General features: G+C 45.0%; 1 protein-coding gene across 2 annotated transcripts; it reads right to left on the bottom strand.

Annotated features, from left to right (window-relative positions):
- Positions 1 to 713: 713 nt before the first annotated feature.
- LOC120691989 (leucine-rich repeat receptor-like protein kinase PEPR1) lies at positions 714 to 5,016 on the bottom strand. Of its 2 annotated transcripts, XR_005682439.1 has the most exons (3): positions 1,946 to 5,016; positions 1,434 to 1,855; positions 714 to 1,053 (listed from the first exon to the last, which is right to left on the bottom strand). XR_005682439.1 is itself a non-coding variant. In XM_039975204.1 (2 exons), the coding sequence occupies exons 1-2, from the start codon at positions 4,974 to 4,976 to the stop codon at positions 1,527 to 1,529; spliced, it is 3,360 nt and encodes a 1,119-aa protein (XP_039831138.1). In that variant the 5' UTR covers positions 4,977 to 5,016; the 3' UTR covers positions 1,153 to 1,526. The 2 variants fall into 2 exon arrangements, 1 of the variants encoding a protein (XP_039831138.1); XM_039975204.1 differs by lacking the exon at positions 714 to 1,053 and having other exon boundaries at positions 1,153 to 1,855.
- Positions 5,017 to 18,752: the final 13,736 nt, after the last annotated feature.

Below are 18,752 nucleotides of genomic sequence, written 5' to 3'. Positions count from 1 at the left end.
CAATATTACAATATGGAAAACAAAACGGTTTGATCGGGATGTCCCCATATTTATAAAATTAACAGAATCAAATACGGAGTTTCCCCAATACGTTGTGCTCTTTCAGTCTTTCACGCCTCGTCATCATGGAGTCGCACGGCCCAAAACAGAAAGGCCCAGGTACAGCCTACCAGAATCTTTCTGCGATTCATCAAATCCTGATGGCGTTCGTGACATCAAATTTGCCCACACACGATAAAACAACATTACACTCAGCAATAGATATATGCACAGAACCATACATCACTAACGCTACTTATATAAATGCAAGCGCATACGCCCAGTGGGAGTAGAGAGAGGTCAGTGTACAGTGGCTGCCGAACCATACATCACTAACTCTCTCTCTCTCTTACCCTACATCGGTCTCATTCTATATCATGGTACTAATAATTAGAAAGGCGGCTCACGCAAATAGAGCAGCAAAAGTTGATGTCAGCCCAGTTAAAGTAGATCCACGTCAGAAAAAAAAATCTTTTTACCGTCAGTATAGGGTGCATCCTCATTTCAGTAACTGGCCAAACTTCTAATTTGGTAAGTCAATCTAAATAATTTTGGATATTTTGTAGTACTCTGTCGCTTATATATTTTGCCTCATAGCTAAAGATCTGTTAAGTTTTCTTCGGCCTGTAGGCTGCAACTCAGATAAGCAGAATGCACTAGAGAAACAAACAAAAAAGAAATAAATAAAACTAAATCATCTTGCTGAACATTCTTTTTTCTTAAAGTGCTGGTAATTTGGACATTGTCAGAACCGATTTTACCTTTTCTATTTTGAAGGAACAGAGTTTACTCACATGCTGAAGAGGGAAAAAAAAGTATTTTCGATGTTTCAAAATGCTCCAACATGTCATAATAAGAAAGGAACCTTTCCTCTTATTTAGGACGGTAGGACTGCTTCAGTAGTTTAATTGGTCAACCAGTCAGCTAAAGTCTTTAGAGTGAGGTATTAGCTCTGGTTCTTGCAGATAGAGACACAGAGTAGCTAGTGCCTTGAACTAAACACACGTCTGGCGTCTGAAAAGTAAAGAATTCATATCATGAAAATGTTATAGTGCAGAGGTGGAAAGGATCAGGAACAAAGTTCTGTAACTTCAACTATATAAAACTTCACAGTAGAGCACAAAACCACTATTTGTTACTCAAATAGTGGACCGCTATGCTTCATTTAAGAGGGTAGACCAAATATGACCAACCTTTACACAAATGTATACATAATTTTCTTTATGCCACTATATGCTCCAATACATGTTACACCCTTCCTTCTTCAATGACTAATAGATTTTTATCGCCAGCAAGAAAAGGACCCAATTTAAGCTGCAACTCTTGTAAAGAGTGAAATACAGCGAAACTTATTCTGAATGACCAGTGAGGCAGGGACCATTGTTTTGGCTTACATTGTCTAGGCTGTGGAGTGTAAAGTTGCCGAACTGTACAATTCCATCGAAAGACAAGCATGTCATAACACTGCTGGAAACTTCTCCACATACTCATTTTTGTATTTTCATCAACATGTTCACCGCCTCTCTCATGGAAGGCCTAGACTGGCAAGCCACCTGCGTGCATGAAACTGCAAGATCCAGCAAGTCCAGAGCCATTTCTTGCTCATATTCAGGCCAATACATGATTTCCTCATCCATGAGGCTTATGATCCTGCTGTGATATGCTTGCTTCAGTTTTGTTCTCACCCATGTTGCAATGTCAACACCATCTCCAAATGAAGGATCCACAGGCATCTTCCTGCATAAAAGCTCAAGTAGTACTACTCCATAGCTGTAGACATCGCTCTTCTCGGTTAATCTTGTAGAGTATCCATGCTCTGGGTACATAGTAGAGAACATGTTAACCCTGAAGTTTTTCTAAGCACAGCAGTGGTGTGATCAAACAAACATAAATTTAAAGTAGTTACCTGGAGCAATGTAGCCAAGGGTACCAACAACAACAGAAACTGTTGCATCAGCATCTTCATCATGGACAATTTTTCCCATGCCAAAGTCTGAAAGCTTGGGAACTAGCTCGGCATCCATCAGTATGTTGCTTGATTTAACATCCCTATGAACAATCATGGGTACACAGTCATGGTGCAGATATGAGAGGCCTTGTGCTATACCAAGGGCAATCTGATGCCGTGTCATCCAGTCAAGGGAGACTTGAGGCTTCCTTTGATGCAGTAGGTCAAAGAGTGTCCCCTCAGGCATATATTCACATAAGATAAGGCCAATGCTTCCACGGATGCAATAGCCATCCATCCTTATGATGTTCCGGTGCTTCACCGTGTTCAGGATCTTCATCTCAATGGGGAATTTGTATTGGGATAGATCGACGGTCTTTACAGCCCACTGCTTTCCGAGCTTACACTCTGTCCGGTAGACTGTGCCGTGCCGGCCTCTTCCAATGACATATTTCTCACTCCAGTTGTCTGTTGCCCGAAGGATATCTTCATAGGTCAGGTCTTCTGGCAATTCCTCTGTTGTGTCCATGCTACGGACAGAGCCACGACTTTCTGATAAGCCTTGTGACCTCTTCACAATGTAGTAAATAACACACAAGATAGCAATCATGACGGCAAGAGTTGACATTAGCAATGCCACAATAATTCTTTTGTTCCTGTATTGTAATTTCCCAGGTTGATTCTTGTGGGGATGAGCACAATCAGACTGCAAGCACAATCGAGGATTGCCTAAAAAGCCATCAGGTGACCTTGCTGCTAGCTTAGCCCAGCTACCAGGGAGCTGACCAGAGAGCTCATTGAATGAAATGTTCACAACCAAAAGTGAGACCATGTTGCTCAGTTGTGATGGGATTGAGCCGGATAATGAGTTCTTGGACAAGTCAAGCACTTCCAAATCTTGAAGCTTGCCTAGGCTACTTGGAATTTGGCTGGTCAATCTGTTGTGGCTAATGTTAAGAGCTTTGGACAGGTGCTGAAGGTTGCCGAGGCTAATAGGGATTGCCCCTTCCAAACAATTTTCACCAAGCTGCAGCTCAATTAGACTCTGTGTTGCAGTGAAGGAATCAGGTATCATTTCAGTGAGGTTGTTTGTGCCAAGTAGAAGATTTTGTAGGCTACCAAGTGTTGTGATTTCTGCAGGTATACTTCCACTGAGAAGGTTATATCCAAGATCCAAATGGAGAAGATGCTTGCAATTACCTAATTCAAGTGGTATCTGTCCTGTAAGCCTGTTTGATGACATGCGTAGAGTTTCAAGCTTGCTTAAAACACCAAACTCATGGGGTATTGGTCCTGTGAAGTGGTTATTGGAGAAATCTAGCATTGTCAGATTGTGCCATGAACCAATCACACCCGGTATCATACCTTCGAGCAGATTGCCACTAACGTCCACGTATGACAGTCCTTTGTTTGTGCCCATATTTGCAGGTATGTTCCCACTGATTTGGTTGTTCTTCAGAATGAACCTCCAGAGAGACTCACATTTAACAATTTCAATGGGGAAGCTTCCATTGAACTGGTTGCCTCCAAGATCAAGAACACTGAGCTGACCTCCAGTACAAAGGCCAGGTGGAATTTCCCCATGGAAGCGGTTGCCAGTGAGGTCGACCTGAACAAGTCCAAGTGTTGTGTTCAACCCCAGGGCCTGTGGCAGCACGCCGGAGAACTTATTGCTGAAAAAGGAGATCTCTCGTAGCTTCCTTATTTGAGTGATCTCTGTGGGCACCTCACCGCTAAGGTTATTCGTGTGGAGATAAAGCCTCTGCAGTTGGCTAAGCTTGCCAATCTCCGGTGGTATTGTCCCGGAGAGGCTGTTGTTCTGGAGCTGGAGCTCAACCAACTCCTGGCACTTCATAATTTCTGGTACAATTCTTCCAGAAATGCCATTGTGAGCGACAGAGAACATCTGTAATCTGCTAAAATTGCCTACGAACACCGGAATTGAGCCTGTGAAGTTGTTGCCGTCCAAGTAGAGCATCGTCAGTGACTGACACTTCCCAATTGCATCTGGTACAGTTCCCGTGAACCCGTTATTCGACACCACCAGTTCTTCCAGACTTGCAAGCTCACCTATGCTCTCTGGCAGCTCCCCGAGGAACCTGTTGTCGTTAAGGTAAAGCACCTGCAAATTCGGGAAGGATGCAAAGAAATCTGGCACCTTGCCGCCTATCCCATTGTTGGATAGGTAGAAGGTGGTGAGGTTGCCGCAGTTGGCGAGGCTCCGGGGAAGCTCGCCGGCGAGCTGGTTGCTGTAGAGGCTGAGGTAGACGAGCTGGCACCGCGCCGGGAACTCTGGCATTGGCCCGGAAAGATTGTTGCAGCTCAGGTCCAGGTAGCTAAGCGCCGGGAGCGAAGCGAGCTCTGGCGGTATGACACCGGAGATGGCATTGACGCTGAGGTCGACGTACTCGAGAACCGGCGAGACAGAGGGCGCGGAGGAGATGTTCCCGGTGAGTAAGTTGTCGCTGAGGTCGATCTTCCGGAGCTGGCTCAAGGAGAGGAACTCCGGCGGGACCGCGCCGGTGAGGTTGTTCCAGCCGAGGTGGAGCGTGGTGACCCTGGAGCACGCGGCGAGCGCAGTGGGAACGGGGCCTGTGAATCGGTTCCGGCTGAGGTCAAGCGTGGCTAGCGCCGGGAGCGCGCAGAGCCGGGGCGCTGACACCGCGAGCGCGCCGATCAGCCCCGCTCCGGAGAGGTTGACTGCAGCGACGGCGCCGGCAGCAGAGCACTCAACGCCGCGGAACGCGCAGTGGATCGACGCGACGCCGCGGCCGCGGTCCCTGCTGGTGGTGATGTTGGTGGCCTTCCACGACGGCCGGAGGAGGCGCCGGGAGGCCGGCGGCAAGGAGGCGAAGAAGGCGAGCAGGACGGAGGATTCACTGGCGCCCGCGGACGACGCCTCCAACGACGGCGCGATGGAGGCGGCGAGCGTGACAAGGAGCAAGAAGGCCGCGGCAGCGGCACGAGACATGGGAGGGAGCCGTACCATGCTGCCTTGCTGAGTTTGGTGCAGGAGGAGGGTGCAGGCTCCTTTCATTGGCGTGCAGGGCTTTGAAGCGTGGCACAGGCTGAGAGGGAGAGACAGAGACAGCGATGGCCATGGTGGCGGCAACATCGGCGAGTGGGAGTGAGGTGGACCCTGCCGCATCTGGTGCTGCACTGCACGGGTGGGGATCAGCGGATCCTCAAAAAAGTTTGTTTGTGCCGCAATCTATAGAGTTTTTCAACTTTTTTGGATAACTTGTTCATGCTCAAAAAAGGTTATTTCAACCACATGACAGCACTTGAGATGAGCTAGGGTCATTTCCTAATAAAAGCCCAACTGAGTCCAACATAGACATGCACAAATCCACAATGACCTAAAAAAAACACAAAATAATCTTACAATGGAGCACTACGCTCAACTTTTAAAAGAAAACTTTGATGGGGTCAATAATATTGTTCGTTCATTGGTATTTGACATGTGTGAGATTCCCCTCAACATATTTGACTACCAAAAAAATTTGTGCATGAGGTGAAGCAGGAAGTGGTGACTCTCAGCAATATTGGTAGCACTTTGGAAACAATTCTCTGTGGTGAATTTTTCAGTACAGCGACCTCCACCATCCCGAATAACTTAGTTTCCTGTGGAATTGCTAGGGTGCTGTAGGAGGGCATTTTAGGAGTGTTTTTTTTTATGGATAACAGAATACCATTATCATCGCTAGTTACAATCTGTATATTTGAGAAGATCTGGAAGTTCATCCTAAAAAATGGTCAGTGCTTGCCGGTTGATTAGCAGAGTAGATCGGAGTGCAAGAATATTTTAGAAGCATTCCTGTTCAAGTCAGGACTGCATTGCGCTAATATGTTCAGCGGTGTGTGAAAGTATTATGGTACTGTTTAGAGTAAAAAGAACACTGATCAATGGAACACAAAACTGCATGGGGTAAAAAGTTAAAAAGTTGCTCCAGAGAATGGGAAGAACAAAAACACCAGTCGTTTTGTGATAGCATATAGTAGCATACTAGCATCTATGTATGTACTATGTGGGGGTGATGATTGATAACATGAATGGAAAAGCATGCTGATCAATCTCCAGATCAAACCGGGAAATTTTGCATTGTCGGTGTGTCCTATTCTTGCCTTGTCGTGGCCGCGCTCCCGACGTCGAAGGAAGAACAACAAAAAGAATATGCAAACGGCCTGCCGGCCGACTTGGCTAGCAGCGCTCAGTAGCGCCCCCTGCCTGCCGGCCGGGGTTCGATCCCCGCTGGGGACAGATTTTCCGGCAGGCAGTGCAGGGGTAAAAAAATCCCCCTCGCTGTGCTCGCCGCAGGGCATGGCCCTTGTGGGCATGGGACAGGGTTCGGGGGATTTTTCTGCGGTCGGAGAAGCCGTGGTCGCTTCCTCTTGATGAAATATGGTGGGGGCTGTTTCCCTAATTTTTTTCAAATAGCAGGAGGTATTCTACCGCGAATATATATTTCTTGATAGCTAAATAACTTTCTGCCACCAATATTCTTCACTGACAATAAAATAATTTGTTCTGCAACCCTGTTCATTGCAGTTTTTGGGACCAGTTTGTCAATGTCTCGTTCAGTCTTGAAGAAATAATCCCAGCACACTCGAAACAACTGTACAACTGTGTGTTAGCCATCTTACTTGTATAGTTGTACTCATTATTTAAAGACACTCCATCACATAGAACTATATTCCTCATGGGCGTGGTTGAACCACGGAGCGATCCGTAATGGGTCCATCGATCCATACTAGTACAAAAGGTGCACCGCTCTATCCGTAATAATTATCACTGATCCACTGGTGCCCCAGTGGTTATTATGGGCATGGTCAAGCCTCTTGTAATTTTCCAACACATGTGGTATTGGTCCATCCAGACAGCATGTTCGATGACAAGTTCAGATTCCCAAGAATGCTTAGAGCACCAAGCTCACGTGGTATTGGGCCAGAGAATTTGTTGCTAGATAGATCAAGGACTCTGAGGTTGCACCATGAACCAAAAACACTTGGTATGCTCCCCTCCAAAAGATTGCCACTCAATTCCACAAATGACCACCCTGTGTTTGTCCCCCAAACTAAAGGTAATAAGATCCCGCCGAATAGATTGTCCCCCAGGCGGACCCTCCAGAGCGACTGGCACTTCAAAATCTCACTGGAAATAGCCCCAGTGAATAGGTTGCGCCCATGATCAAGAACAGCTAGCCGGCCTCCAGTGCAAAGACCAGGTGGGATTGTACTATGGAAGCGGTTACCAGTGAGGTCAACCCGCTCTAGTCCTTGCGCCGTGTTCAACCCCAGGGCTTGTGGGATCTCACCAGTGAAGTTGTTAGATGCCAAGATGAGCTTCCTCAGGTTCCTCATAAGAGTAATCTCTGCCGGAACCTCTCTGTTGACAGTCAAAATTGGCATCAACCGGTTTGGTGTTGTAGCCTGTCCGGCAGGAGACCGATCGGTCTGATCAGTCTAAGAGGAGTTCGAGTCAATTAAGAATTTTTGTAGATCTAGATCTGTAATAGGAATTCCTTGCGGGATAAGTCCATTCCACCCTATAAATATAAAGGGTCACAGCCGATTGAATCATCCAATCGATCAAAAACAAATACAAATACAACTTCTATTTTTTACCGTCTTTATTTTTTCTCCAAACCCTAACTTTTCCAATCTACATCTGTTGTTCTTCCTTCGTCTCCGCAACGTCCGAAGCCGTTCTAGGTGTCCTGCTGACCCTAGAACAACCCTACGTGTGCCTGCCATGACGGGGTCTCTCCCGGGCGAGCGTTCGTCGGTCGTCGCCAATTCACCCCGGCAACCGTTCTGACCGGTCCCCTCTGACCTGTCTGACTGCTCCACACAGGAGGAGCTACAGCGAGCCCCTCGTTGCGTCGCGCGACCTAACGCGTTCGTATGTTGATCCGCCTCTCGTCGCGCCGCGCGACCTAACGCGTTCGTATGTTGATCCGCCCCTCGTCGCGCCGCGCGACCTAACGCGTTCGTATGTTGATCCGCCCCTCGTCGCGCCGCGCAACCTAACGCGTTCATATGTTGATTTGTAAAAGGCATCAACATATTTTTGGCAACTCTGTTGGGGAAGAAAGATCTTGGTTAGTGAAAACCGATCTAATCTACCCTAAAGAAGATGGGCTCTACTACCGAAATCGACAAGGACAACATCATCCCTGCGACGTATGAGCATCTTCCCGAAGATGTCCGCCAAATGCTGGAGAGCGCAAGAAGAAGCGCGACGAAGAAGATCTACTAGCGGCGCTTGCGAGCATCAAAGTCGATCGACGAGACAAGGTTACCAAGATCAAGGAAATTGACTTTTCTTCTACCTCCACGGATGCATCTACTGAGGTAACACCTGCTGCAAGTAATTCATCTTATGGTGTTACTATGGAGCAAATTCAGAAGTTGCTAGCTAAGAGTGACGTGCATTGGGCTAATTGGCTTAATTCAAGAGATAGAGAATCAACTGGTAAAGAACCAGAGATAGCCGATGAACTTCCATCTGTTTCTACTGTTGCTACTTCTATGTTTTATGTTCCTCAACCATCAGCAGCATTTCCTGTGAATCAACCTCAATATGGGGTGCCGATGAATTATTTGTTAAACGGAAACACCTATATATACTGATCCTATTAGTTCGGCCAACATTAGCTGAACAAATGAGCTTGTTCCGTAAATGCCACCAGCACCCCCAGGAACTCAGTGCCACCTATCGGTCCTATCTCCGACGAGATGTTTGACCCATACATGCAACGTTGGCACAATCGACAGAGACCGGTTAGACCGACTTATCAGTCCGGTCAGACCGGTTTCCCCCAACCGGTCAGACCGGTCGCACCGACCGGTCCGCCCGAACAGCCTGTTTCAAACCAGCGCGCAGTGTCTACATCCCCGCAGCTAAATTCTTCGAGCCATTTTGATAAAGTGCTTGCTGATTATAAGAATGATTTGGCTAAATTGCTTAGAGAAAATTTTAAAGTGGATGTTAGAAGCAAAACTCGAACATACCAAAAGTCGTATGCTACTTCGTTTGATTTGGTTGCATACCCTGCTGGTTTTAGGTTGCCTGAATTTATTAAATTCAGCGGGGAAGATACTAGGAGCACTGTTGAGCACATTAGTCAGTATCTTTCCCAATTAGGAGAATCTGGTTCTATAAATAAATAGAAAGTGTGTTTGTTCTCTTTATCTTTAACTGGAACCGCTTTCTCATGGTTTTTTTAACTGGAATCACTTTCTTATGGTTTTCTTCTTTGGCGCCTAATTTCATTGGCTCATGGGAATAATTAAAGTAGAAGTTCCATGAGCACTTTTTCTATTGACATGATGAGCTTAAATTGTCTCACTTGACATCGGTTAGACAGTCGTGTGATGAATCAGTCAATGATTACATAAGACGATTCTGCGATACAAAAAATCGATGCTTTAATGTGAATATTGCAGAAAAAGATTTAGCAGATTTGGCTTTTAATGGCTTACGCTCTCACATCAAAGAAAAATTAGAGGGCTATGACTTCTTTTCTGTCACTTAGGTGCATCAGAGTTTTCGCTATAGAAAGCCGAAGCAAAGAGTCTCAAGAGTCTCATAAACATCATCGTTCTAGTGTGCATGCTTTAGATTGCAATTCAGATTGTTCGGACGACAAGTCTAATGATGTATATGTTGCTGAGTTTGTTTGGCCATCTCAAACCAAACTGTTTACTTGTTTTGCTCTTAAGCCGATTCGCAAAAATGGGTAAGAAGAAAAATTTACTTTTGATGTATCCAAGTGCGAAAGGATATTTGATGAGTTATATAGAAATGGATACATCAAGATATCACATACTGTACCGCCGCTTGAGGAGTTGAAGCGGCGAGCATATTGTAAATTTTATAGTACTTTTTCACAGGCTACCAATGATTACAACGTATTGCGTAGGAAGATTCAATCGGCCCTTAATGAAGGACGATTGGTTATTCCTCCTATGCAGGTTGATCAGAATCCTTTTCCGGTGCATATATTGGAATTGAAGAATCCTAAAGTGCTAATTTGGCCCACTCAAGCCAAATCAACGAAGAGAAAAAATGTAGTCATTGGTGATGAAAGGTCTGAGATGAAGCTGACACAGAAGACCTCTCAAGCTGCAAAGATAGTTGGGGGGCAAGACAAGAAAAAGGAGGCCGACAGCAAGTCGACCGGTCTGACCAGCCCCAACGGCGGTATGACCGGTCTGACTGGTGCCAAGACTAGTTGCACCGGTGTACCTAGTAAAGCTGGGAATTCCTCTAAAAATAAGACAAGGTCGATTTTTGAGTAACTCTTGGCCAAATATGAGGAGGGGATTGCTCAGAGACAGAAAGGACAACCAAGTAAAGTCAAGGATACGTAGCCATCATCGAAACATGCATGAAGAGCGATCGGGCAAAGTAATTATGCTTCATCTATTGGACCGATTGCTCCATGATATTGCTGCTATCCTTACTTCTATATGTCTATGACTTATAGTAGGATGCATATGCAGTCATATTATATTCAATATCCTTCTATATGTCCAAATCATATTTCACCACAAAGACCGGTTATTGCTAGCAATAATCTGGTCGATGTGGTGTCCCTCAGGTTTGATTCATACTAAGAAGCAAAGGCTGCAACATTTGCGCAAAAAGAAATCAATGGAGCAACAAGTGGAGGCTATGTCGGAGAGGTTAGTTAACATGAAGAAGGTGTGGCGGCCGAAACAAGTTATTTCAACATCAACTTGAATAGAGTAAGTTATGGCCGATAGTTGTTTATCGCTCTTAGCACAAATAATGGCCGATGTATTGTTAATCATCGCCCTTAGACAATTTTGGTTTAGAAGAATATTTTTTGGCAAGCAAGATTTACCAAAAAAATAGCGGGATATGTTGACAGCCAAAATTGGCATCAACCGGTCTGACCGGTCTGGTGCTATAGCCTGTCCGGCAGGAGCCCGACCGGTCTAGGAGGAGTCCGAGTCAATTAAGGATTTTTTGTAGATCTAGATCTATAATAGGGATTCCTTCCGGGATAAGTCCATCCCATCCTATAAATATAAAGGGTCACGGCCGATTGAATCATCCAATCGATCAAAAACAAATACAACTTCTACTTTTTACCGTCTTTATCTTTTCTCCAAACCATAACTTTTTTAATCTCTATATGTTGTTCTTCTTTCGTCTCCACGACATCTGAATGCGTTCTAGGTGACCTGCCGACTATAGAACAACACTACGTGCGCCTGCCCTAACGGGGTACCTCCCGGGCGAGCGTTCGTCGGTCGTCGCCGATTCACCCCAGCGACCTGTCTGACCTGTCCCCTCTGACCGGTCTGACCGCTCCACACAGGAGGAGCTGCAGCAAACCCCTCATCGCGCCGCGCGACGTAGCGTGTTCGTGTGTTGATCCGTAAAAGGCGTCAACATATTTTTGGCAACTCCGCTGGGGAAGAAAGATCTTTGTTAGTGAAAACTGATCTAATCTACCCAAAAAAGATGGGTTCTACTACCGAAATCGACAAGGACAACATCATCCCAATCTAATATTACCACATTAGTTTACTGTGGCAAAACAAACACCTTAATGCAACAACATAAGCTAATGTTGCAATAGATGCAAACCTATTGCAACAGAAACTGAACATATGGCAATGCAAAAAAAGTGGCACGAAACTTTGACTTGTGGCAATATCATCTACTTATTGCAACAATTTATATGTTGTTGCAATATTTTTAGTGGCAAATGCCTATTTTTCTAGTAGGCTACCTCCCAGTGGTAATACTCATATTGATTCTGTGAAGAATGCTGCTTATCTGTGAACCTGATTATTTCTGAGACATATATACTAATGGCCTAGTTTTTCAAATCCATTCATTTGAAATTGCTATTGTTTCATTACTACATTTAAAAATTTACACTCGCAAATCATTTCTCTGGGTTGATAAACAATCAATACCTCCAAATATGATGACTAGACTAGATGACGCTGGATCTAACCTTGCAGCCAAGCAAGAGAGAAAAACTACAGACAGCACAGGAGATAAACACACAAGGCAGCTGACGAGCCGGAGGCGTCCTAGCGGCCTCGCCTCTCACGGCGTCATCCCGGCGGCCGCCTGCCTTCCAGTCTAGGCGAGGGACCTCACGCGACGGCCGGCCAGCGGATCCCCCTCCGCGCAGGATGGCGAGGTCCGGCGAGTGGCAAAGCGACAGGGGCGAGTGCCGTCCGCGCGGGATGGGGAGTGGGAGTGCGGGACGCTGCGCACGGATTGAGCCTGATGGGTGCCGTCGCTTTGGGAGACCGGTGAAAATAGGGAGAAAACGAGCTTTGCAGGCGGCATGTGCAGCTAACCATTAGATTGGTTTTAGAGGGCTCAAATCTAGTCAATGTTACCTTGTGACATTGCTACACAATGTCACCCAATCTGAGTCCGGCGAGGCCCGCTGGAGAGAGAGAGGAGAGAAGGGGCCGCGGCCGTGTGGGGAAGAAGAGGAGAGAGGGAGAGGTGGATAAAAAAATTGATTTGTAGGCCCCATGACTGGTACTTGATATTGAGGATGAGATATAGAGAATTGAGTATAGAAGAGAGAATCTCGATGACCAGAATAAAATATTTCTTTAGAGGATGGAAATATAGTATGATGAGTGTAGAGAGGCTAAGCGTACCCGTAAAAGTAAAGAGAGATGACTCTCTACAATACATTCCATGTCAGCTATAGACAGTCCAAGAGATCACACGTCCATCAGCTGTCGTTTAAACCAATCCTAGCAAATTAAAAAACTAAGAGTGAAGTTATTTTCATCCTTATCCTCTCTCTCTACTCTCTCCAGTCCCACTCATGGTTGTTAGGCCGCTGTTGCCTGCTCGTCAGACTCTGCCGAGCCCCGCCTACGCTGCCCCCAAAATGGGTCAACCGCACCGGCAGACGTACCCCACCTCAACCACGGTGATCTCGCACGCAACTGATGCCGCCTCCCAGTAGCACCTTGGCGGTTGTGGACCTAGTGCCCCGCAGCTCGCACGTTACGGCGGCCATGGTCGTCGCGCCGGCCAAACCCGCCCCCCGCAACGGGGATGTGGTCGCCTTGATGCGCCAGCCAAGCGTCCGTCTCTCTAGTTGTGGCCGCCTCCCGCCGCCTCCCTCATGGCAGTGACTTCCTAGCAGCAGGGCCGCACCGGCTTGTCATTTGTTAGGGAAATTTTTGTAAAGACGAGCGTCTCTATGCAATCACACCTCGGAAGTGTAGTATTGTGCCTGACCAGCACATGCTTGGTTGGGTTTAAAGTTTTTTTAAACTTTTACGCGAATTGTGGTGAAAGTGTACAACATCTACAGAGTGAAAACTGATATATCAGTCATGTTCACAGTTATGAGCGGCTTGGATCCTCAAATGATAATTGAACTTAAAGATGATCTGAATCAATGTTTTATTTATAATATTGTTGAGGTTTACTTCAATTACTTATTTGTGGGTTAATGGTATAAACTTACACTTAGTTAATGCTTGCTAATAAAACTTACCAACTAAAAGTGCTTATTGCAGTTAAACCATGTCAACTATTTCTTGATTTGGCCTTACATGTATTATAAGTTTTTCTACCACTTATTGAGTACCAACCATAAGTGTACTCACCCTTGCATAAACGCTGTTCAGACAAAGATAATTGTTCGGAGTACCCTGAAGACTTTGAGGATTTCTAGGCGTATGTCTCCCAGTTGACTATCTGTGCTGATGAAGATTCCGCTTTTACTTTGAGACACTTATTATTCACTTAAGCTTAAGACTTTCGGTTATATAATAAAGTTCTTAATACTCTCTTTCATTTCGGCATTATAATGGTATTCACTTTGTAAGTCTATTATATGTGTGTGAACTTGATCCTGGCACACAAGAGATGCATTCGTTTTCTTTCTTGAATCGGGTGTGAGACAATCTCGGTGCAATTCAAGAAGTACTCGAAAGGCATGCTCTAGGCGGAGTTCAGAGACTACTCAATGATTGCTTCAGAAGTACTCGGAGACTTGCGACTACTCAGCTACGAAGAGCTCAGGGGCTAGTCAGACCCGAGGCCATGGGGTACCTGATGTGGCGCGGATCAGTACCGTATATGGGATGGAGCATGTCTCATACCCATGCGTTATGTAACTAGTCATGTAAATTTAGAACTAGTCGGTATGAAAAGAAATCACCGAGTAGTACTCAGGATAGGCTCCTAGGCTTGTATGAATCTAGGGTTGCATGTAACCCTGCTCCCCCGGTCTATATATGGGCGGGCACACCATCTCCACCCAAGGCAATACAAACCACCCAACAGGACGTAGGGTATTATGCAACTCATGGCCCAAACTCCTAAACCGTTGTGTTGCATTGCTTGTACCATCATGTTCTTGACCTCGGCGACTACCCACGATCATTCATCTACCTAAGGGCATCTCTAGGTAGATGTAACGGTCAAACACCAACAGGAGAGACATCTAGGCTGGGCCACAAAGACAGAGAAGAGAAAAAAGGGTTGCTAGGTGGATTTTGTTATTTTTGTTTGCAAACTTAAGAACACAAGCAACCAAAAACTAGTGCAACAACATGAATGCAACATACATGAAACCATTTTATTTAATTCAGAAAGACAATCATTTATTTTTCCTTATACTAAAATTCTTGTTAAGAAAATAAATATTGAGAAAATTTTAAAATTATTAGAAAATCATTGGCTTCAAAATTTTAAATTTGATTTTGCTCTATAGATGTGGTTATATCATCAACATAATAACTCAAGGTTACATCTCATTTGTGTGAACCATATATATCTCATGTTGGATTATAGATCTTGTGTTGTTTTTTATATGTCAGGGCTGGCTCTGGCCTAGGACGAAAAGGGCGATGGCCTAGGGCCCAGCCCAGCAGAGCACATACCCTATGTACATATATGTATGCTTATTCTCTTGCTCAATCTCAGCCCACAGCCTTAAACTAAGGTTGTTCGTATTCATGGTATTCTATTTCATCCTCTAAAAAGACTATTCTATCATGATTATCAAGATTCTCCCCTCTATACCAACTTCCTCCGCATCCATCATACTCCATATCTCATCATCTATACCAACTACCACCGAGTCGGCCGCCATCTCCCCCGCCATGGCGCATCAGCTGGCATGGGCGCGGGCGACCAACGGCGAGGAGGAGGAGGAGGAGGGGTGGCAGAGGAGAAGGAACAGGGGCGAGCCGCGAGCGCGCGGTTGGTGCTCGGGCCACGGTGGGTGCACAGCGGCCGCAGGCCCGGCTCAGAGGGGAGGGCAAGCAGGGCGACCGCACAGGGCTCATGAAGCTTGGGGCCCATGACCATATAGATAATTAGTACATATAATTTTTTATTTGGATGTTTTTTCTCCAGACAACAACTATAATGTTGATTTGAATGATTTTTTTCTCTAAACTAAAAGTGTTGCAAGTATCTTTACTAGAAGAATTGATATAGCAACTGAGATTCTTCAGTTTGTTAAAGCTGTAGATTGTTATCTGAATTGTCTCTATTGCATATTGGATTCTCTACACTATTCCAATAACAGTGGCATCAGTTGAAAGAAGTTTCTACAAAATGTAATAGTAAAAGTAGCATTGAGAAGAATATTTTGGACGATATTAATCTTGATATAGTTCTTGAATATTTTTGCATCAAGAAATGTGTGAAGGAGGTTTGTTACAAAGCATTGAAGCTTTATATTTCTATTTGAGATATCATAATAGTTATTATTTTTAGTTCTTTACACTATTGTTACGTTTCATGAGCTATATATATTGCAAAGTAACTTTTATAATTTTATATTATATACTAATTTTGATACTAAAAATTATTTCAACGGATCTTTATTTTTTTTCTTGCCCACGAGCCCTTAAAATTATAGGGCCGGTCCTGCGGCCGACGAGCAGCTAGCGCGTTGTGGCCACTCGAGCAACGGCTTGCAGTGGCCGCTCGGGCAACGGCGCGCAGTAGCAGCTCGGCAGTTGCGGCACGGCGCGGCAGAGGCAAGGTGGAGCCGGCGTGGACATAGCGGATGCCCGCTGTTCTGTTTGACTAGAACATAACGCGCACTTTGTGCGCCCTATCAACAGTTTTTTACGGTCTATGCAAACATAAATATGGTGTAATTGATAAGTTACTAAAAGAATGTTTGGAATGACAAACTTATCATAACGTCTAATGCAAATATCTTAACAACATTTGTACTACTGAATATGGCATGTGCAGCCCGTAGGACATTTGTACTACTGAATATGGCATGTGCAGCCCGTAGGTTTTGTCAAGCTATATATTATATTTCATGATCAGCATTAGTAGCTACCAAATATTTAAGGAGGTAGCTTAGAATACTAATCCAAATAAGACTTGAGTACCAAGATACTAAAGAGAGGGTAGGAGATAACACTTTTTGCAGCCATGAGGTATCCAAAAGAGAGGTAATTGATGCTGAGTGTCATGTTACAAAATGGCTGAATAAATAGCATGAAGCAACAAGTCTGCTATCTTAAGAAATTTCTTGCAGACATAAGCTAGAAATTTCTATCTTAAAACCAGCGGATACTGCACATCAAACATCTCAATTCAAGTACATAGTGACAAAGGAGGACCACTACAAACTATAATAGCCTAGATGGATGCAGTTAGCCTACAGGAGAATCACCATGGGAAAAATGTATAAGATCAACAAATCTCAGTTAGTGAATAGGAAAATTTTTTTCTCACGTGTATCTATCAGGAAAAAAATGGAAGACAAAGCTACCAACGCACTGCAGTCAGCTTTTTCCGTCAATAGAGACTCCTAGATCTCAGGTCACGGACCCGATGGCTCGCTTGCGGCCCACAAGCATATCCAAGAATCACATGTCATGCAAAAAATGTAGCAGATCAGATGCACTAAAGAGCAAAGGAAACCACAATAAAGGGCTGGAGCTCATGAATTACACGTTGTAAACAAAGCAAGGCGACAACCAGAGGGAAGAACGGAGGGACCTAGAGCTGTGGCTAGGGTTTCCTGCAGCAGCAAGACCGACAAGGTGAAGCAGATGGAGCGGGTAGATAAAGGAAGGGAAGGAACATATCTCGGCGACGGTAGCAGAAGTAGGGGCATGGCCAGCAGCACTGCACATTTCTTGCGGCGACGGGGATGGCACGGCCTCGAATACGGCCTCCCCCAACTGCTCCGAGAGACAGCCTCGGTATCTGCAGAGAGAGGGCGAGGGATGCACACGCGTACGGAAAGGATCGCCGCCTGCAGAGCAGAGAGAGGGATCAGGGATAGGATGAGAGCGCACGCACGCATAGGAGCCGCACGGCGCTGTGTCCCACTCCCACCGTCTCGTGTTGTTCCGCGGGATGGAACGCTCCGGTGAGGAGGCTAATCCACGCATGACGCTTGATTGCTTGCTTTGTTTAGGTCCTGTAAAAATTGAACGAAATTTGCTGTAGTAATTTTCAACCAAAAATTAGAAGGACTAAACATAATCTAATTATAAAACTTTTTGAACAGATGAGTTATAAATCGCGAGATGAATCTAATGAACCTAATTAATCTATGATTAGCGGATGGTTATTGTAGCATTATTGTTGCAAATCATGGATTAAATAGACTGATTAGATTCGTCTCGCGATTTACAACTTATATGCGTAAAAGATTTTGTAAAAGAATTTTATTTAATACTCCTAAATAGGAAGATCCTCTTTGATGTGATAGGGTGTAAAATTTTTTGGAGAGAACTAAACCAGGCTGATAGGCTTCTCTTTTTTTTTCTCGTAGGCACATGTTCGAGGAGAAACTCTATCGCTAACTGTTGGGCCATGTATTTTTGAGACTCACTTTTCAGTGAGGCAGAGGTAGAGGGGCCGAGCCACGGAAACAATAGGGGCCTTGTTTATATCTCAAAACGCAAAATGTAAAAAATTTTATAAATCGCTTGCATAGTATATTAAATATAGTAAAAAATAAATCGCATTACACAAATGGACTGCATCAGAGTATGTTTACTGTAGCATTAATGTAGCAATTTAGTGTCTAATCACATCGTAATTAGGCTCATTAGATTCATCTCGTAGTTTACAGACGAGATCTGTAATTAATTTTGTGATTAATTTACATTTAATACTTTAAATACTGAAGATCTCTTTCCAAAAACACAAAATGCAAAATGCAAAGTGATCTAAACACACCCAGGAAGCAGTGGCCACCACCCTTCTTTGGCCCAGCCATCAATCACTCTTGCTCGTCCACCCAACACGACTGACGGTAGGGCCACTAAATTTATGGTCCACTAGTTAGTGAAGTCACCAGAAATTCTGCTGCTCCCCTAGCTGACCAGCCTAGCCTGACCGCTTTCTGGACGTGGGACGTGAGTTGAGGAGCTAATACTAGAGGCACAGCAAGCCGTACTGCATCTGGTACCGCTTCTATCACTGTTTGTGGGGCTAGGCTCATACAAGTCCCACCTTTCAGGCTCATACAAGTCCCACCTTTCAGTGATCGCAAGGAGGTAAAAGATTAGCATGCGGACGAAATAGCAGCCGTGCCGTGTGGCTACTGCTCCCCCATCCTAGCTGACCAAGTGACCAACACCTCTCCTGCACACATCTCGCTTCTATTTATTGAGCCACTGACAATGGACCAATACCACTGTATGGTCCACCGGCCAGCTGCTTGACTCAGCTCTATCCCAAGTGCACAGCGTAGAAACATGACCTTGTTCCCTATTTTTTTCTTTGAGCGAC

The sequence above is a fragment of the Panicum virgatum genome, chromosome 9N (genome assembly GCF_016808335.1).
Source record: "Panicum virgatum strain AP13 chromosome 9N, P.virgatum_v5, whole genome shotgun sequence".
Classification (NCBI taxonomy): Eukaryota; Viridiplantae; Streptophyta; class Magnoliopsida; order Poales; family Poaceae; genus Panicum; species Panicum virgatum.
Note: the sequence above shows the minus strand (reverse complement) of the source record. Positions and strands in the feature narration are given on the sequence as shown.